Raw genomic sequence first — 22,519 nt, 5'->3', positions numbered from 1 at the left:
TACAATCAAACAAAACAAGTCAGTTTTTCGATTTTTTTTTTTTACAAACAAAACTTATGTAACTAAAAAAAGTATGCTTTTGGCTTAAAATGACAAATATGAGTACTACAAAGGATGTCATTACAACAATGTTATTACTTAAACTTGACAAAGCTAAAAATTATATTAATGAAGATTTTTTGAAATAATATTTTACAATTTTATAACTAAATCAAGTATCAATAGGCCCGCCATGTATTCCATATTTGGAAAGAGAGTTACCATGGAAGATGGAACAAAGAGAGGAAATAGAAGACAAATTCAAAACTTCCACTACTTTCCTACCAGGTGGTGTGTGTTTATTTTATATATACATACATTTTTTAGTGTGTAAGCTTCATATTTTATTTTTGTGAGTAAATCCAAATCCAATCCACAGTTGTCGCATCTTTCTCTCGTCCCCGTCCCCGCAAATAATTATAATTATAATAAAATTAAAGGAAGGAAGAGAGATTGATTATTAGATGAGATACTGGCCAAGCAAAACTAGTATGAACATGTGGAAGTCCAACTAGATCGGTCTTAGACAATTATTTCTTTCAACTCTCTCCTCCTCAATTGTCGGTGATCTCTCTCAAATCATGCCGCGTTAAAGATCATTAAAAACAATTCTGACCCACATCCTCTGACTCGTGCACTCCATTTATGACTACTTCCCCCCGGCCCATGAATGAAGCCTAGTTAGCTCCACTCAATCAGCCACCACTTGTTTCCAAAATATGGGTAACTTCTAGAATAATTCTTCAAATTTTATTTGTTTATTTTCAAATTAGTGTTTTAAATTCTATACATTTTTTATCCACCAATCAATGAGTGAATATGGAATACTGCATGTGGAGTGTTTGTGCCTTGTGGAAGTGAAACCAACCCTTACAAGATTAGGGGTTTAAGAGACAGCTCAGTGGCAATGAGCCAATGAGCATTTTTTTTTTTTTGCTGTGAAGCCAATGAGCATTCTTAATGTTACTCAATGTATATGGTTTGAATCTCATCTCCTATCTCTCCCACTATAAACCATGTATTATAATTAATAAGTTCGAACGGTCGAATCTTTTATGAGGTCCATGTATGATATGTATTATTTAATATAATAATCAATTTCAATTTTATGGCTTGTCATTATAAAAGAGAGGAAATGCAAATTGATATATATAGCACATTTTTTGAAAAGGAAAGGGAATTGTCTTCATTTACCCTTCCATCTTTATCATTTTTTTTAACCCATCCTTCCATCTTATCAAAACATTGCATTTATGTCAAACTTAATTATCAATTAATTGTCACGTGTTTATGGGGCAAATACATTTATTTTCATATATTAATTATTTATTGATGATGCACTCATTATATAAAAGGAATTTGTAAGAATTTATATAAGAAAAAAAATAATGTGAAAAAAATATGTTCACCTTTTCTACAAATCTTACAAATCAAGATGCATTTCTTTTTAAATTTAAACTAATACAGTGCCGGTGTGATATATGGGTTAATTTAAAATCATACATTAATTAAATAACATATATTTGATTCTATGATTAAAATTGAAAAATAAAATAGATAATACAAATAAAAAATATTTACTTTAAATTATGTGCAAGTAAGACATAGTTTTTATCGGAACAAACAATTATAATAGATTATTATAATAAATAATGCAACACTTTTAAATTTTGCTTCAATCAAAATAGCGTTAAGTTTTTTATAAAAAAAAGCACTGTTTAGATTTTTTTTTTAATAAAAAAATCGAAGATAAAGATTTAATTAGTGTAAACTTTCTTTTTCTCAAAAAAATAAAAAAGTGTAAACTTTCTCAATAATTTAGTACATTTACAGTGTGCCACATCACTAAAGCATGCCATATGACGTGCACTACTTACTTTAAGTCACATAATATAAGCAGGACATGTAATACTCAAACTTTTGTAGTGAAACAAAAAAGTTATTGTATACATTGGAATAATTTGAAATAAATAATAAAATTTCTTTCAAAATATAGAAACTTTTGGTGTTTAAAATTTTAATTCAAATGTCATTTTAAATTTATTAAAACTTTAGCAATAGATATTCTATTATCCACGTGATGTAAGAAAAAAATTATATATTAAGGAAAAAGTAAAGGGCATTTAGTTGCTGCAAGTAGACATAATTTTTTATTATATAATATATAACAGGTAATTATTTTTGCAATTAATGATCCAAATTTGGAAAATAGGCATGATAGATTTTTTCACAAACTTTAGAAAATCAAATCAAGATTTTTTGCACATTGACACCATCATGTTAACATCTTATATTTGGAAAAAAACAAAAACTATGATCTCCTTTCAATATATCCATCTTAAGTATGATTTTAATGCATTGTTTTTTTGGGGAGGGGGGGGGGGGGGGATTTATTATCTTTACTACTTTTTTGTTTTACCTTATACTCCGCTAATCATAATTTGCTATTGTATTCTTTTTTACTTTCTCTATAAAATAACTAAAGATCTATTTTTTAAAAAAATTTAAAAATCACACTTAGGCTATACTACAATTAGTGAAGTATAAAATGGAACATAATATTCAAGTGAGATTGTATTAGGAATGCTTTGGTCCCTTAAGGCAAAGCAAACTTGTGCATAATAAATTGAAGGTATTTTATCATTTTTAATGAGTTGAGTTGTCAGTGAGATGCCACTCTAGAAGAGCTAAAGTTTTAATATTGTGTTAAGACCTACAAGCCAAAGGATAGTCTCATGCAAACAATTTCTACAAGACGTAGGCCTCCCAAAAATTAATAGAATCGTGCAAAGTTTTCCTCGACTTAGATGGAGATTGGCTCTTGAGTGCAAAGGCAAAATAGAGCCTTGACTGCAAGATCTACCCATCAAGTAGGGAAGAAAGTCAGCATTAGCGATCCGACGGTGCTACGTGAAAGGACCATCGCTCAACTAATCGATCAATATTAATGATATAGAAATGACAGAAAAAATGGAGAATGTAGACACAAAAATGTCAAGAGATTAAATTATATATAAAAATAGTTTAATTATATATACAAGATGAAATGAGATGAATGGTATATTATTTTTCAAAAAAGGATATTACTTTTTTTTTTATATATATAAAACATATATATATTAGTGGTCACATTCTTACCTCAAAAGAAGGAATTGAACATTTTTATTTTATTTTTTCAAAAAAAAGAAGAAAAAAGAAAAAGAAAAATAGAGACGTGCGGTGATTAAAGAGAGCTCACATGAACCCTAATGTAACCTCCTCCATCAAAACTTTACTCTGTCTAGTCTCTTCAAAAAATAAAAAATAAAAAACCTAAAAATTCCCAATCTCTCAGACACAGTCACAGACACACACATAGATAGATTCATTCAGAATCATATCTCATATCCCCATTTTCTCTTTCACACTCTCTCACCCACCACTTCATCATCACATGCACCCAGCGAATGCTTTCTCCTCCTCCTCCTCCTTCTTCTTCTTCCTCTCTTTGACCCACATTGCCAGTGAGTGAAGTTCTCAGCTCCCTCATTTTCATGGATTCGCTTCCGATTTAGGGTTTTCACCAGGTTTCATTCCTTCTCTCTTCACACCCATTTGCTCTCTCTCTCCCTCTCTCTCTCTCTTTGTAATTTAAATTTTGTTTTTGCTTTTTTACTTTAAAAAAAAAAAAAATTTATTTAAGGAAAATGGCCAAGAAAAAACTAGAACGGTTGAAGTGGTTTCAAAAGAATTGAAACCTCTTCCTGCATTTTCTCACTAACCAAACGGCCACTTTAGGATTTTATTTTATTTATTAATTATTTTGAAATTAAATAATAAAGTAATTGCAGTTATGAAGTTTATTAAGTAATAAGAGTTATAACCGTTAATTAGCGTAGCGTAGGTAACGTCCATTGGTTTTAGAATGAAAAGTTTAGTCAAAGCTGAAACTATGTTTTGAGAACGACGACTTAACTGATTTTCCGGAACACCACGTGAATTTGTTTTTGTTTCTGTCGTCGTTTTCTTAACTTTTTCGTTTTATTACCAACTTTAAACCATTACAAGAATATTCTCTCAATTTTATTTTTTATTAATAATAATAATAATAATAATAATTCAGAGTCGTTTTGGGTAAATCTCTGAATTTTTTTTCTTACCAGATTTTTATTACTGTTTTGCGTGTTATACCATGATTTTGATTGCATAATCCATAAGGTCACTTTGTGCTCATCCAATCTATTGGATATAACCATTCCCTTTTTACTCGTATTGGGTTCTTTATCCTGTTGTTTTTGTGTGTGTGTGTGTGTGTGTATATATATATATGTATGTAAGTGTTTTCATGGTGGAGATTATTATGTGTATGAAAATTGAAGTGACATTGTTGTTTTATTTTGTTGTTGGTTTGGTCTAAGATGTTATGAAGAAAAGCTGAGAATTATAAATAAAAATGGCCGGTTCTTCCCTATTCGACGACAATATCAATGGCGTTCTGGATGAAAATTTTGATGACATATTTAGGATTTTCGATTTCCCTTTAGAAGATGTGGAAGGAAATGTGGGTGTCGAGGACTGGAATGTGAAATTTCAAGGCCTCGAACAGCCATCCTTGGATTTTTTGACAAGTTACTCATGTGGACCTTCCCCTAAAAACGGCAATGATGCTTTAAAATTTCCTAACGGCAATGATGCTGTAAAATTTCCCGAGGTTGTGAATATCTCCACCCTGGTTAGTTCTCTTGTTTCTTCTTTTTTTTTTTCTTTTTTTTAAATTACTATTTAATTGATGCCCTGCAATATTGGCCTGTTATATGATGTACAATACTATACTCCTTAATCTCTGGGGTTCAAGTTGCACTCCACTGTAAAATATATTGAAGTAAACTATGGTGTACATGGAAGGCTTCTTGCCACATTATCAAAGTGTGCGTTGTACATTTAGATGTTTTATTTTCCTCGAGGGCTCAATGCATAAATGGATGACTAAAAGACAGATATTCATTTTCTTACAATTGAGCAACTATCAAAGGAGATGAAAATTTTGAATTGAATGATTTTGGAATAGTGAATATGCCTATGAATTATGAAAAACTATGTACACATTCTAGTATGAGAAAACTGATGACTTTTTAGGTTCTGTGAAATTTAATTCCTCCTTCAAGGTGGAAGTGAACGTATTTTTTTCCAAGTACAAGAATGTTTTGAAGAAGCCAAATATGGTTACTGACAAGGGTTTCACTTATATGTGGGTGTTATTAACCAATGTCCTTTGGGCCAATTGGCACATCCACCTCCACTAGTGGGGCACGTCTAGGGGTTGAACCCTCAAAACCTTTACTTAGTCCGAAAAAAAAAAGAGTTGGGTGTTATTGTTTTTGAATTTGGGTGGGGGTAGAGAATGAAAGTACATACCAGGGTTGAGGTATGTTTCCGTTGCTCACTTTAAAACTTTATGCACTTTCACATATACAATGGGCCTAGTGTATACTTTTGAATTTGCAGGCCTGCATCATGCCTGTATTTCCAGAAAAATTGTTGCCTGAAATTGAAGATATGCTTGACAGCAGAAGCATGTGTTGTTTCTGGAAAAGTAGAAGGCCTTGCAAGCATATTATCTTTGTTTATATGATTCTCGATTTCATGATTTCTTTAATAGTGAGAGACCTGAGGAGTAGAGAAAGGAACAATCCTTGAGAAGAATATATAATACAAAAGACAAATCACAAAAACATGATGAATTACATCAGTCTAGCAAATAGGTAATGTAGTGATCAAATGAAGCTTAGGAGTGTGTCCAAGACTGTCTGAGACTTCATAGGCACAGTGCAAGATACAAAGCAGTGTACAGTTTTCTCTCTACTGTGAGTTATTGAATGTAGAGGCTTTCTTTTACACATAATTCTTAGATATTTGGCACACAAAAGGAATTAGATACTAGAGAAAACTGATTTTATGATGAACCAATTAAAAATTATGCTTCAATAATTTTATCAATGATCTGAATGAAGGTAGAAGCTTTGTACACCGTTCTTCATATGTTTGATAAAACTGCATAGTGTGAATCTGGATTCCTTTGAATTTAGTTGTAATATTTTACTGATGGTTTGAAGATTATAAAGTTGCATATACACACCACCATATAATTGAATCTGCGTGCATTTATCTTTTGTGCTTTTATTTATTCCTTTAAATAAATGAGTGGATAGTTAACATTTGATCAAGTCTTCTATTGACAAAAGCAACAAACATTTCTTTCCTGTTATCTGATCCTTGTTTGGTATTTTGCCTCTAGCATGATGAAACTTCTTCCCTAAAAGGACTGCCAGTCACTGTAGAAGCCACCTCCAGTAGAAGCGCTCCCCTGCACAAATCTTCGGATTTCAAAGGTTTGCGTCTCTTCCAAACCTCCAGTCCAGTTTCTGTTCTTGAAAGCAGCAGCTCTTGCTCAGTTGAAAATCCCACAACTGTTGACCCCAAAACTACCATCCCTGTGAAGCGCGCAAGAAACAAGCGTCCACGTCCATCAAAGTCTAACAGTCAATTCAGGGTTCCTTTCTTTTGCTCCACTTCTTCTGCTTCCAAAATATCCCATCCTTCAGCTGCTTTTGAATCAGGTTCAGAAACTTCTGATCTCTCTGAGACAGCATCAAACCCTTCGAAGAAAAAAATGAGGAAGAAAAAGAACCTGTCAGTGCTCTCAGGTGCTACAGAGATGGGGAACTTTTCCTCGGAGGAACCAGTTGCAACTAGGAAATGCATGCACTGCGAGGTGACAAAGACTCCACAATGGAGAGAGGGTCCAATGGGGCCAAAGACCCTTTGCAATGCATGCGGAGTTCGTTATAGGTCTGGCCGGCTCTTTCCTGAGTACCGTCCTGCTGCTAGTCCTACCTTTGTTTCATCGTTGCACTCTAACTCTCACAAGAAGGTTGTTGAGATGAGAAAGAAGGGTAGTTTTGGGGCAAGAATGGCTGACATGGACACTTTATCATCGTCCATGCCAACAGTATCGACTGGATAGCTATTTGTTAGACCTTTTGTTAGACTTTTTGAAATGAGAACAATACTTGTAGTTGGGAGCTCCTTTGGTTCTGTGTTTCTATTTTCTAGTTAATATTTGTTAAATTTGTTTTATGTACATTGATGGAATAAGAGGTAGGAGTTTTTGATTGCCGTATGTTTTCAAATGGGGAAAAGGCAAGTAAACAGAAATTTTGTAACAGGTGGATAATTGGAGTACTGTGTTCAATCAAACTAGGATTAGTGATGCTTCAGCCATTGGAGATGCTGGACATGGTTTCTATTTTTCAAACTGAGGGTTCTCTTAAGTGATTGTTTCTGTAACACATAATTCCCATGGGTGGTTTTGGCCATGGCATTGCCTAGAGCTCATCAATTCAGAGGGAGCATTGCCAAGAAGACAATGCATTGCTCCTCCCCTCTCCCAATTCTGTTTTTCTCCTGAAGTGAAAAGACAGCGAAATTTGAGAATCCAAATGAGTCCAAACAAATACAGATTTGCTTGGAAAATTTTTGGTCACATTATGGTCAATTACCAACTGAGTTTGGAAATTATTATTTCTATAAGCTTTAATTACATACCTCTTCTGATCAATGCCCACTTTTGCTTAGCACCAATCTATCTTTTTCTAACATGCAAGTTTTTTATTCGTTTGAAGTTAAATGCCTTTCTAGTGCTATGCCTGAGTTCACTTTTCTCCAGCTCAATTTCATGACTTTTAAACAAAAATTTTATCAGTTTCTACTTACTAGACTATTTACGTCAATGGATGATAATATATATATATATATATATATATATATATATATATATATATATATATATATATATATTTTACTCTTTAATTAATAAAGAAAACGTAGAACTTTAACTAGTTTATAAATGGAGTTAAATGCATTCACCCTTTCCTGATGGCCCTCTCCGTGTCTCCTACAACTAGAATTTCAGCTTATTCATCAATATAAATGACATTTTATATCAAGAGTTTCAATTTTGTAAGGTCAAGCCTCAAGCCCTGCATGCATTGGTAGTTATATATATAATAATTTGTGTACAAAGGAAAAATTTGATGATTTTTACTTTATTTTATTGAGTGAAAAATAAAAATAGTAGATGAGACTTGATGTTAGTCCCAAACTGTTTTTAAAATGATGTAATTATTTTCCAATAAAGTATAGTTGATAAAATATATTATATTTTCTAAAAAATTAAACTATTTATATTTGTTATTTTAAATTTTATAATTTTAAAAAAAGAAACATAATACATTTTGATAGGGGATAAACTCCAAATAATCGTCCATAGAGGTTGTCCAGGGCAAGACCAAATAATCGAAGGCTATCAGAACCTCGTCCATGAAGGTCATCCATACAGGGAGAAGTTTGGATGAGGTTTTGTGTGGTCAAGTTTCACAAGAACCCCGCCATGTCGTCCCGGGTCGTCGTGAACCTCGTCCATGGAAAGGGTCGTCCATAAAGGGAAGACCTCCCCAGGATGCGAGGTACGCTCGGCTGGAAGCCCTCAGGACGAGGACCCTTGGACGAACCCTGGACACTTAGGAAAATTCCTGAGCATGTAGAACAACTCCTTATTACACGCATAACTTTCAACAACAGTTAGATAAGAAATATGTAACTCCCAAGCAGTTGTGGAAATTATCTCTGAACCCTCACACCTCCTCAAATTTAGGAAAGGTTACAAGTTTGATAACTGTTCTTAGGACACTATATAAACATTCATTCAGACAAAACAAATGTACGATTTTACTTTTCCCAAAAAGTTGGTACTCCAAAAATATAGAAAGAAAACTAACTTTGCCATTGGAGGGTTCTTGGCCAGCGACCCCGGTTGCCTTTGATTTCTTTTCTTTCTTTTTCAGGCCATCGAGAGAGTAAGTAGTCCTTTCAAGTTCGAAGCATCTAGCTTACTGATTTTCTTCGCATCATCAGTTGGCGCCATCTGTGGGAATAGGGAGTTTTCTTTTCATTCGAGTTCTGTTTTTAACAATTAGCCTTTCTCAGACAAAAGGCTGAATGGTTCGAACAAGATCAAGGGCTACCAGCCCAGGCCACCAGGAGAGTAGGGATGCTTCAAGTAATCCCCTCCGCGATCGTCAATCAGCGCCTGTCATGCAACCGCCTTCTGTTCAACATATACAGTCCATGGCTGCTGCTATGATGGAATTGACCCGTCAGAATTAGGAGTTGAATAGGGAGATCAATCTAAGGAGGCAGCGCCATGATGAGCACGCAAAAGGATGAGCCCAGAGTCAAGAAGGTGGAGGAGAAAATGTTGAGTCCGAAAATCAGACAAGGGGTACTGCTTCAAGAAGAGTGCCACACTTGGAAAGGGAGATGGACCAGATGAGAAAAGCCATAGATGAGATGAGGAAGAACATGAGGCGGGCGAATCCAATGGATGATTTAGTTCACCGAACGGACTCCCTTTTCACGACTTCCATCAACAGTCACCCCTACCTCCGAAATTCAAAATGTCTTCCTTGGATTCATATGATGGAAATCGTGACCCGTGTGACCACATTACTACTTTCAAGACGACCATGCACCTTCAAGGGGTCCTAGACGAGATTATGTGCAGAGCTTTCCCTACCACACTTAAAGGACCAGCGCGGGTGTGGTTCAGCAAAATACCCCTAAACTCATTGGGATCATTTGAAGAGTTGAGTAAGTTGTTTGTCAATAATTTCATTGGAGGACAATGCCACAAGCTTTCCTCTTCTAGTTTGCTAACTATAGAGCAAAGGGAAAATGAGAGTTTGCAATCCTTCATTACCTGGTTTAATAGGGAAGCCTTGACTGTGGATGAAATGGATGACAAGTTGTTATTGGCCGCTTTCCATAATGGGGTCAATTCTAACTTGTTCATCCATAAGCTCTACGAGCAGGAACCACAGACTATGGCCGAACTCGTCCATTCGGCCTAGAATTTCATGAATGCTGAGGACGCTATCATAGCCAAGAAGAGAAAGAGAGCAGAGCGCTCGGAAGCAGGCCACCAGCGTTACTCAGATCAGGGCCCTCGTCCAAAGAAGGCTCGGATAGACGAGAGAAAAGATAAGGATGGTAAAAAGGCAAGTTCCTCAGCGAGAAATCAACAATACACACCCTTGAGTATACCACTAGAGCAGGTCCTTATGCAGATCAAGGATGATCCTTCCTTGAAGTGGCTGGATAAGATGAAAGGAGATCCTAACAAGCGCAATAGGAACAAGTATTGCCGCTTTCACATAAACCACGGGCATGACACGGACGAGTGCTTTGATTTGAAACAGCAGATAGAAAATCTTATCAGACAAGGAAAGTTGAAGAATTTCCTTGGACGAGACCAAAGAGATGAGAAACTGAAGGCTAAGGTGGAAGAGTCATCACGACCTCCACTAGGAGAGGTAAGAGTAATTATCGGAGGAACCTCGACAGCGCAGTCATCCAAGTCGAGAAAGACATACCTGAAGGTGGTGCAGAACGTCCAGCTGTCTGGACGACCTCCCAGGACGAGGGAAGCAGATGAGCAAGCCATTACGTTTATAGACGAGGACGCAGGACGACTCCACCACCCACACGATGACGCGATAGTCATCACCCTACTCATTGCTGATTACATGACTAGGAGGGTGCTGGTAGACAATGGCAGTTCGGCGAACATTCTGTATTACCCCGCCTTCCAGCAAATGAGGCTGGGACGGGATCAACTCCGACCAGTGAATTCACCACTGGTGGGATTTGGAGGAATGAATGTGCAGCCTGTAGGCACCATCACATTACCAGTGGTGGTCAGAGCGTATCCCCAGTAGATAACCAAAGAGGTAAACTTCCTTGTTGTTGATTGTGCATCATCATATAATGTTATTATTGGAAGGCCAACCTTGAATAGTTGGAAGGCGATAACCTCTACCTATCATTTATCTGTTAAATTCCCGACCGAGCACAGGGTAGGCCAAGTACAAGGAGATCAGTTGGCAGCCAGAGAGTGTTACTTAGCCATGCTGGCGATGGACGAGCATGTACAGGCAATATGCATAGATGAGAGAAGGATCGCAGTGGAACCCACTGAGGTGTTAGAAGACATCCCTTTGGATGAGAGCAGGCTTGAGAAGCTCACTAGAATTGGGGCGAGCATGGAAGAAGAGGCAAAGCATGCTTTGGTCCAGTTTTTGAAGAAAAACCTCGATGTCTTTGCATGGAGTCATGAAGACATGCCCGGTATTGATCCAAGTGTTATTACTCACAGCTTGAACGTGTGTCCCTATTCCAAGCCAATGCGTCAGAAGAAGATGGTTTTTACTCCTGAGCGAGACAATGCCATCAAAGAAGAAGTCCAGAAGTTGATTACTGCAGAGTTCATCCGAGAAGTTTATTATCCAGATTGGTTGGCGAATGTAGTCATGGTAAAGAAAGCCAACGGAAAGTGGCAGATGTGCGTGGACTTTATTGACTTAAACAAAACTTGCCCTAAGGATAGTTACATTACCACGCATTGACCAGTTGGTGGACTCGACGGCAGGTCACAAGTTGCTGAGCTTCATGGACGCCTTCTCAGGCTACAACCAGATAAAGATAGACGAGGCGGATCAAGAAAAGACATCATTCATTACAAGCCAATGGTTGTTTTGCTACAAAGTAATGCCCTTTGGTTTGAAGAACGCATGGGCGACTTACCAAAGACTGGTTAACCACATGTTCTGTCCTCAAATCGGGCGAAATGTGGAGGTTTATGTAGATGATATGCTGGTAAAGAGCCTGGATGAGGGAAATCATCTGGACGACCTTCAAGAGACTTTTGATACACTTCGGCGGTATAACATGAAATTAAATCCAAGCAAGTGTGCTTTCGGAGTTTGGTCGGGGAAGTTTTTGGGGTTCATGATTTCGCACAGAGGAATTGAAGCAAATCTGGACAAAATCTAGGCGATATTGAATATGGAAGCACCGAAAAATATCAAGGAAGTCTAGTCTCTTACCGGACGAGTTGCCGCCCTTAACAGGTTTGTGTCGAAAGCTACTAACAAGTGTTTGCCATTCTTTAAAGTCCTCAGGAAGGCATTTGAGTGGACGGACGAGTATCCAAAAGCCTTCCAAGACTTGAAGACATACCTCATGACAGCGCCGTTGCTAAGTCCGTCTGTACTTGGAGAAGAGCTGTATTTGTATTTGGCGGTGTCCCCACACGCAGTAAGCTCGGCGTTGGTTAGAAAAGAAGGGAGAATCCAAAAACCAGTTTATTACACAAACCGTGGGATGAGAGGAGCGAAAGGACGATACCCCATGATAAAGAAGCTAGCTTTTGCCTTGGTTACGGCTTCCAGGAAGCTGAGGCATTATTTCCAAGCTCATATTATCAACGTCCTAACAGATCATCCCATAAAGAAGGCAATGAATAAGTTGGAAGTCGCTGGATGATTAATACAGTGGGCTGTGGAACTTAGCGAGTTTGACGTCAGATACCTTCCAAGGAGCGCGATAAAGGCGCAGACATTAGCAGATTTCATTGCAAAGTTCACCCCTAGCTTAACAAAGACGAGGGAGTTGAAAGGTGGGTTATCAATGTAGACGGATCGTCCACACTATATACAAGAGGGATTGAAGTCATACTCAAGTCCTTAGAGGGTGATAAGTTGGAGTATGCGGCTCGTCTATAGTACCCAACCACCAACAACGAGGCTGAGTATGAAGCTCTACTCAAAGGACTGGAATTGGCTAAGTCCTTAGAGGCGGAGTCGATAATAGTCAAAGGAGATTCTCAGCTAGTCATCAATCAAGTAAATAGAATGTGTGATGCCAAGGAAGATCGAATGAAGAAATACCTTAGCAAAGTGAAACGACTTGCACGAAAGTTTTCAGAGGTAAGTTTTGTTCAACTCCCTAGGGAGGAAAATATGGAAGCAGATGCCTTGGCGAAAGCAGCTTCGACAAGAGGAGTTATGGACAAATACGACAAAGTCCAATATATGCCAAGCAAAGACCTTCCGGACATACAGTAGATAGGAAAGGGAGAAAATTAGATGAGTCCAATAGTAATCTATCTTAAAGATGGAAGGTTTCCAGAAGACAAGGACAAAGCTAGGAAGTTGAGGGTCAGGGCAGCCAAATACGTTCTCATAAACGAAGTGCTGTATAAGTGAGGTTTTTTCCAACCTTACCTAAGGTGTTTCGCTCCGGACGAGTCAAACTATGTTTCGAGGGAAGTTCATGAAGGAGCATGTGAGAATCATTCAGGAGTGAGATCGCTTGTCCATAAGGTCGTTCGTGCAGGCTACTATTGGCCTACAATGCAGGCAGATGCTAAGGCCTATGTTAAGGTGTGTGACCAGTGTCAGCGCTATAGCAACGTCCCTAAACAGCCGTCAGAGTACCAGACCCCAATGATGGCCCCATGGCCCTTTGCACAGTGGGGACTGGATATCTTAGGTCCTTTCCCCGTGGGAACCAGACAAATGAAGTTTTTGGTAGAAGGGATTGATTACTTTACCAAGTGGGTAGAGGCTTAACCACTTGCAAAAATAATTCAGCAAAATGTCAAAACTTTTATTTGGAAGATTATTCTATGTAGGTTCGGAGTACCCAGGGTACTAGTATCAGATAACGGACGTCAGTTTGATAACGCACCCTTCAGGGACTTTTGCAAACATTTTGGAATCAAGAATCACTACTCCTCACCCTCCCATCCACAGGCGAATGGACAAGCAGAAGTAGCAAACCGATCCCTGCTAAAAATCATCAAGACTCGGCTCGAGGGGGCAAAAGGGATATGACTAAACGAGTTACCAGGTGTTCTTTGGGCCTACAGGACGACTGTACGAACTTCGACAGGAGAAATCCCCTTCAAGCTAGCCTATGGAAGTGAAGCCGTCATACTGGCAGAAGTTCATATGGCTAACTATCGAGTGATGAAGTATCAAGAGAGAGAAAATGGGGAACAACTTCGTCTTGACTTCGATCTCATTGATGAGGTAAGAATGGATGCGGAGCAAAGGACTGCAAGATACAAGAATCTTATGGCTAGGCAGCATGATGCCATGGTGAAACCCAGACGATTTAGTGTTGGGGACCTCGTTCTCAAAAAAGTCTCATTGGCAACTAGGAATCCAGCTCATGGAAAATTGGGACCCAATTGGGAGAGACCCTACAGGGTAATCAACTGCAAGAGGCAGGGGTCATACTACCCGGAAGCTCTGGACGGACGAAAGTTAGAGCACCCCTGGAACGTGAAACACCTGAGGAGGTACTACCAGTGGCGAGCTTGGACGAAATTTTCCAGGGATGAGGTTGATACTATGGACAGTTACAGCAACGGTCTATGTGTTTACTTATATCTACTGTTGTGTTCTTATTACTACTATGGTGTATTAAGAATAAAAAGTGCACTAGTTCTTAAACTTTTGCACCGTCTACAGACCAGTTTGTGAAAGACGAGGTTATGTATTTTCTTAAGCATTTTAATAAGGCACTAGCTTCTAAGCGTGCCATGGACAATGTTCATACAATAATATGGTTTGGATTTCTAATGTATTTAGTGCATAAATCTAATTTCTATAATAATACCAACAAGGGGGGCAAAAGTCTAAGACGAATGAAAATTTCTAGACGCAGGGATGTAACGTTCATAAGCTTTCCTCGAAATGAGGATAAAGCAAAGGAAAATAATCTAAGGCATGCTCGTCTGAAGATAAACGGACAAGGAAAAGGCATATAGTGAAACTAGTTCATGGACGAGCATCTGGCCAAGACGCCCAGGTGTACTGGAACGAGGTAAACATTAGAAATGTCTAAGCGAAAGACGAATGCCAACTATCTAGCCCATGGACAAGGAAAAAGATGAATGACCATCATTGCCATTTCTGAGACGAGTTATACTTATAAAATGGCTAACAAAATCATTCAAGCATAGGTAGGTCGTCCATAAGAGAGATGTATGGACGACCATTCAACACTTAATACTCACTGTTTAAAAGCCAACAACACCTAATGGTGAAAACAGAACATAAACTCATCCATACAATAAGATAAAATACTAGATAAAAGTATACATTCATCAAAGTCTAAAACAAGGGTAGACAACCATCGACCAAAAACCCTTACAAAGTACGCCTTAAAAAGGCAATTGTTAATAAATTCGTCCAGAAAACTTTGGACGAGAAAATTGTATTCAAATACATCTTAAAAAGGTCCTAAAAACAGTGGACCAAAATAAAGAAACAAAAACAAACACTTTGAATAATTAATAAAAAATCTCGTCTTCAAGAAGGAGGAGCATCAGCATTGGGATCGTCCTGAGCTGGCTTTGTAGAGGCATTATCCTCAATATTAGCGTCTTCTGAGCTCGTCTGGAGGAGGGAACTTGAAGTAGCTCCACCAAGGTTAAGTTTAACGTGGCTGAAGTCAATCTTCAGGAAATTTCTCCACTGCCTCCATCCTGAAATCCTTAAACCCAACTGCGTAGTTGGTGTCTAATAGATTAGCGAATTGTTTGGATGCTTGAAACTCTGCAACTACGTCTCCCTTAGCCTTGGCAAGAAGGGCACTAAGCTCGTTGTTCTTCTTCTAGAGGAGTTCAAGACGAGCGTCCTTCTCTTTGATGTCTGTCCTCAACTCCTCGACGTTGCTCCTCAGCTTCTTCGCATCCTCCTTAGCCTTAACAGCTACTTTAGCCCACCTTGTAGACTCGTCCTTTCCCTTTTGGATCGTCTTCTCTAGTAGAATCCTCGTCTTATCCAATTCAGTTGCCTGCCTAGATGCGGCAATAAACTTAGACATAGCCTACACAAATTAAAAATTTCATTATAATGGGCATATATACGAAACTGGCAAGACATATATATATAAAGAAGAAAGAAGGGGGCATACCTTAAAAAGGTCATGAACGCCAAAACGCTCAAAATCCTTTAGAGACATGTCATAGCACGCCATTATGTCTTCGTCCGTCACAACCTTCTCAAACCTTTCCCAAGCCAAGCCCTCGCTGGAAAGAAGGTTTTGAGGGGCTTGTTGAGAAGGCTGAAACGAGGAAGGAGGGTCAGATTTAGACAAGATCTGCACGGACGAAGAATCCTTCGGATCAAAATCAACATCTAAAATTTGGATGGGACTCTTGGGGACAAGGAAAGGGTGGGATTAATCGTCCTGGGTTTGAGCCTTTTTAGCCTTGGACGACCTGTGTTTGGCCCTCTTTTCCTTACGTCTGCTCGGGAGATTCCCAAATCAACTCCCAGGGACAAACTCTTTCTTTTGTCCCCAGTACAAGGACGAGACTGCTGAGACTCCTCAAGGACAGGACGAGGCCGAGACTCCTCGAGGGCAGGACAAGGTTGAGGCTGAACCTCTGGCCCTACAGCCTCGTCCATTATCTTCTTCCCTTCATTCTACTTCATGGTGGCCATTCCTGTAGAGAAATTCGTTAGAATCACCCCTAGAAATGACAAGAAATCATTCAAAAGTAAAAACTTACGTCCACAGACTGTACGCTCGTGGGCTGTGGCTTCAGGAGTAGGCTCAGGACCAAGTCGCCAAGTAGCGAGGCGTTGGAAGGTGACTAAGGAGTGGAAGTCGACCAAGGAGTGGAAGTCCCTTTCAGGGTGTAGATGAGCTTTCTGAACTCGTCCAAGGTAAAACTTGCTCAAATGAGGTCGTTTGGCACCTACAAAAAAGAGGAGGGTGATTAGATGACTACAATACGAAGTGTAACAAAAGTTGAAGGGACAGCTAGACATACCTTCAGGATGAAGGTTCCCTAATTCTCTGGTGTAGGGAGGGAATGAATCCCTGTCAACCTCAATAGGGCGTCCAGCCCAAAAGCTAGAGACAAAGAAGAACTCCGTCTTCCATTTCCTATCTGAGGTGACTAAGGATTTTAGCAGCCTATAATCTCTCCCTCTGGCTGTAAGCTGGTAAAAGCCAAGGGGTTGGTTAATCTCGGAGGGCTTATAATAGTAGAGGAACTCGTCCACAGTAAGAGGATGATCCCCCTCAAACACCTCCCTCCATAAAACTTGCATGGCGACTATTAGCCTCCATGCATTGAGGTTGAACTGATAAATACCTAAGCCTAACCTAGAAAGCAATTCCCTAGTAAAGGCATTGAGGGGCAACCTCAAACCTCCCAAGAGGTAAGCCTCATAAATGCCAACACCAAAACGGGGCTGACAACACCACTCATCACGCACAGGTACTCTAGGATTTAAACTTTCAGGGATTTGGTACCAAGACTTAAGGAGGCCTAACTTTCTCTCGTCTGTCTTGGAGGCAACCCCAACAGCACAACTATAGACCACTTCTTCCTCGTCTTGAGCAGAAGACGAGGGGGCACTAGTGCCAGCCTTAGACCCAGACTCAGTCCTCGTCCTAAGGCTTTTCTGAAATTCCTCTAAGGGAATCCCAGGAACACCTGACGTATACTCGGCCGTGGTGGTTCCCTCACTACTGCTATGGCTATCACCAGTACTACTATCATTAGACCCATTAAACTACTAGGGTCATGATACTCGTCTATAGCTTTGTCAACACTATTGCTAGATGAGGAAAACTCTACAGACATTTTTTGAGAAAGCTTAAAACTCGAGGACGAGGATGTAGAAAATACCTGAGTCTAGACGAAGGGGAACTACAAACGCAGGAAACTTCTAGACGAGGCGCTAAGACGAGGATGTCAAAAAAGAAAATTTGAAAAAGTGCAGAGGGTATGAGAGGAAATCCACTATTTATAGGCGTTGAAAAATGGTGTCTCGAATTACGTGACCAATCAAGACACGCCACCTGGCGTTTCCCTCGAGAAATTAAATCGACATGACAAGTTGCCAATGAAGCTACGACAAATGGCACACATACAGCTAACATAAAGACACACGTCCAAAATGACATCATTTTACATGCTTCCTAGACGACCTATAGACAAGGGGGCAACTGATGGGGGATAAACTCCAAATAATCGTCCATGGAGGTCGTCCAGGGCAAGACCAAACAATCGAAGGCTGTCAGAACCTCGTCCATAAAGGTCGTCCATACAGGGAGAAGTTTGGATGAGGTTTTGTGTGGTCAAGTTTCACAAGAACCCCGCCATGTCGTCTTGGGTCGTCGTGAACCTCGTCCATGGAAAGGGTCGTCCATAAAGGAAAGACCTCCCTAGGATGCAAGGTACGCTCGGCTGGAAGCCTTCAGGATGAGGACCCTTGGATGAACCCTAGACACTTAGGAAAATTCCTGAGTGTGCAGAACAACTCCTTATTACACGTATAACTTCTAACAACAGTTAGATAAGAAATATGTAACTCCCAAGCAGTTGTGGAAGTTATCTCTGAACCCTCACACCTCCTCAAATTCAGGAGAGGTTACAAGTTTGATAACTGTTCTTAGGACACTATATAAACGTTCATTCAGAAAAAAAAAAAAAAAAAAAAAAAGGTACGATTTTACTTTTCCCAAAAAGTTGGAACTCCAAAAATATAGAAAGAAAACTAACTTTGCCATCGGAGGGTTCTTGGCTGGCGACCCCGATTGCCTTTGATTTATTTTTTTTCTTTTTCAGGCCATCGAGAGAGCAAGTAGTCATTTAAAGTCCGAAGCATCCAGCCTACTGATTTTCCTCGCATCATCACATTTTATATTTAATTATTATCTAAAACGAAATGTTTTGTTAAACATAACACTATATTTCAGCTTTTAGATATTATATAAATCAGTCACTAACTTTTCGATTGTATAGTATTTATAGATAATATAAAAGCAAGTTACACATGCTAAGAGAACAAGAAAGAGAATGGAAGAGCTTCTATTAGCATTCGATGCCTCTTATAATTGAGTTGCATTTTATTAAAATAAAAAAGGAAAAGAAGAAGGTTGTATCGAGATAAAGATAAACTACAGTAAATATAGAATTGACTAATAAGAAAATACGTGTTCTTGTAGTAATAAATGGATGTTTGCCTTATCTCACCTAATGTTACTAATAAGTCAAAGAATACATGAATGGATATTTAAGATTAATTACCTAATGTTACTAATAAGTCAAAGAATACATGAATGAATCTTTAAGATTAATTAAGAAAGTACATGTGTATATACAACTTTTTGACAAAAGATATATATTTCTTTTTTCTCTTCGTGCAATTATTTAGTATACAACGGTCTCTTTACTGTATGTGAAGAATTTATAAAATCTATACATACTTATTTTATTCCTCCTTATGGTTGATGAGGTTATAATAATATTCTATACCCTAAGCGAAGAGATAGGATTAATATGGCTTTGACTTTTGTCAATTTGACATAATACTTCAATGCCACATCTGCACTCATATGGTACATTAAGATTTTTTTTTTTTTGGAGGCAATGTTTTTTTAGCAAATCTTCTATTTGTCTGAGAGCACTTGCAACAGTGGAGCTAAATAGCTATATAGCTATTTTAGCTCCATCACAATACAAAAAATACCCTTGCAGCAATGGAGGAATAGCTAAAAATTTTAGCTTAATTGCTACAGTGCTCATGTATAGATACATGAGCACTGTAGCTCAAAGCTATAAAAAAAAAAAAAAATTTATTTAGCTCCTGATTAAAATAATACCACTTGCTCCCTTTTTTTTTCATTCTTTTATCACCATGCCTTCTCTCTCATTCACTCTCATCTCATCATCTGAAGCTCAAGCTCACTCTCTCAACTCCGATCTCCTTACTTTGTTTATCGCCGTCGGACTAACTCGTTGTCAACGTCACCGCCACCGAAGCTCGACGTCACCAATCCACCAGCCGATCAACTTTCTCAGCCTCAGACCCACGCCGTCCCAAGCTCTCAAACTCTCTCAACATCATCGACCCACTCTCTCAAATAGACATTTCACAACACTTAAACCAAAGTATCACAAAACAGTTGAACAATTAATTATAATTTTGATTTACATAATCATATGCAAACACACACACATCAGTAAAGAAAGCAAATTGAGACCCATATGCAAACACACACAAACCCAAATGCAAAATCAACAGATCGGCGAAGGATGATGGATGAACGGAGTTGGGCTTCGAAGATGGGTGAGGAGGATGATGAATTGGGTGAGGATGATGGATAAGGAGGATGATTGGTGGGGATGATGGATGAATCGGTGAGATTTTGAGGATGAGAGAGAGGTGAGTGTGTGAGAGCTAGAGAATTTATGGAATCAAGTAGAAAAAAGAAAAAAAGAAGAAGAAGAGAGTAGAAAATGAGAGAGCTGCAGAAAGAAAGAGTGAGGAGGTTCTGGAGGAAGGGGAAAGTAAAGAAAAAGAAAAAAGGAGAGGATGGAATGGGTATACGTGTGTGGTGGACAAAATGCAAGAGAAAAAAAAAGAAAAGAAAAAAAAAACATATGGATAAAAGAAAACGTATGGATGAAAGAAAGACAAAGAATAAGAAGATACAATTTAAAAATACTATCACAATATTTTCGCAATATTTTCACAATAAATTTTAAGTAATTAGCTAATATTGGTGAGTAAAAATATGATTTCAGTCGCAGGTTCAAATTAGAACTAGTAACAACTTTCCATATAAGATTTTGTTATGATTCTTGTGAAAGTATTGCAAAAAATATTATGAATGTAACACTTTTTGTTGAAAAATATAGTTGTTGAGAATGAATAAAGGAAGAAAAAATAAAGATTATTGTGGCAGCGACGGCAGCGGTAATGGCGGCGACAGCGATTGCGATGGCGGCAGCGGTAGTGGCAGCGGTAGCGGTTGCGGGTGGTTGTGATTGTTGTTTATTGTAGTGGATATATTATTTTATTTTATTGTATATATTATTTTATTGTAGTAGATATATTATTTTATTGTGATATTTATATTATTTTATTGTGTTAAAAGCTAAAATAGATCCACTGCTGCAGTATGTTTTGTAAAGTGAGTAGGTAAAATAGATAAAGTAACTTTTTGTAGAGTTAAAAAACTAAATTTTAGCTCCACTGCTGTAGATGCTCTGACTTGATCTGTTGAGGCGCATAGCCAATTGATAATAGAGTAACAAATAGTCTTTCACCATTTGTTACCACAAATTTTTTAAAGGTTTGCTCCTTTAATTCTTTTGTCTATCAAACAAGTAAAAATGGCTTTGTGCCACATAATTTGCTTCATCAACGTAGGCTAATTCATGTGAATTAACCATTTCCTACCCAAAGAAGAAGCTAGTTTTAAGGCTGCAAATTTTTGCGAGGCAGCCCATGGCCTACCTAGCACACAAAAAAATTTGGGCCAATATTGCCTTTTGGAAAAGATGGGCTTGTGCGAGGCCCGAGCTGGACCATTTATTTGCACTGGACAACAAGGCTAGCTGTTGGATTTGGACCTACTTGTAATAAGAATGGGGTATGGAAAATCATAGAACCCCGAAAAGATTAAAAACATAGTTTTACCGCTTGGTTTAGTGATCATGGGTTCACTATACGAGTTTAAGAGGTGAAGGTTTTATGTTTGAATTTCGTAATAAAAAGCGCCTAGGGAAATTACTCTATATTCTCGGCTTATGTTCTACTCCCAGCAGGTAAAATGTCACTATAATCACACTCGACGTTAAAAAAATAAAAAAATAAAACTTTTTCTTTATAGATTTTACCAAGTATGGAGTATCATATACAGTTTCAAGGACCTTCTCAAACAAAAAAAATATACAGTTTCAAGGAACAAAAGAATCACGAGGAATCCGAGAGTACCCACACCCAGTACAGTACTGTTACACAGTTTGAACTACTGAATACGTACATATATTAATTAATACATACATACGCTACTTTTTGAAACAAATTAATTTTAAAAAAAAGCAATAAATGATGTCGTAACCAAAGTATACCATAACCATGAACCAATAAAGGAGAGACTTGGGCAAGCAAGGCCGTCGGATCGGCGCCTGAGCCGCATCCGCATACGTGTCTTCACCGATGACCATGCACGTACGTACGCATGCACGAACGATTTTCCATTAATGAATGAAGATGGTGACCCACATTGCACGCTGATGTTAGATGAAGTTGCAGCTGCATGCTTTTTTTTTCCCTATTGAATAGGTGAGCTTTAATTTGTTCTCCTGGCTGTTATCTGTATCTGTATCCATTGTATTTTCATGTGCACTACAGTATTAAAACAAAACTATTGGTTGCTTCGTTGACCTCCCGATCGATGATACTTCTTTTGGGTATGGTCCCGCCACCAGCCACCTTATTAATTAGCTCGCTATACATATGTGACCACTATGCTCTAGAATAGCATAGCCCAAGTATATATGTACTTGTGATTCTGTGTGCTGTATGGGTTCACCTAGCTAGCTTTGAGAAATAATTTTGATTCAGATTTCCCCACCATTTATCATCAGAAAAAGAAAAAGAAAATGACCGGAGGAGGAGAATTGAATGTATGTTCTAGTACTTCTTCTCTTTCTCCTATGGCTTGTACCTTCAGTTAAAGTTAATACTACTTACTATTTCATCAGGAGCTCACGAAG

At 38.3% G+C, this 22,519-nt stretch overlaps 1 protein-coding gene across 1 annotated transcript; it reads left to right on the top strand.

Annotated features, from left to right (window-relative positions):
- Positions 1 to 3,317: 3,317 nt before the first annotated feature.
- Positions 3,318 to 7,194, top strand: LOC142608296 (GATA transcription factor 10-like). Its single transcript, XM_075780043.1, has 3 exons — positions 3,318 to 3,605; positions 4,437 to 4,750; positions 6,314 to 7,194. Exons 2-3 carry the CDS (start codon positions 4,472 to 4,474, stop codon positions 7,040 to 7,042), a joined length of 1,008 nt encoding a protein of 335 aa, XP_075636158.1. The 5' UTR covers positions 3,318 to 3,605; positions 4,437 to 4,471; the 3' UTR covers positions 7,043 to 7,194.
- The last annotated feature ends 15,325 nt before the right edge of the window (positions 7,195 to 22,519 follow it).

The sequence above is a fragment of the Castanea sativa genome, chromosome 8 (assembly GCF_040712315.1).
Source record: "Castanea sativa cultivar Marrone di Chiusa Pesio chromosome 8, ASM4071231v1".
In the NCBI taxonomy this organism is placed as follows: domain Eukaryota; kingdom Viridiplantae; phylum Streptophyta; class Magnoliopsida; order Fagales; family Fagaceae; genus Castanea; species Castanea sativa.
Note: the sequence above shows the minus strand (reverse complement) of the source record. Positions and strands in the feature narration are given on the sequence as shown.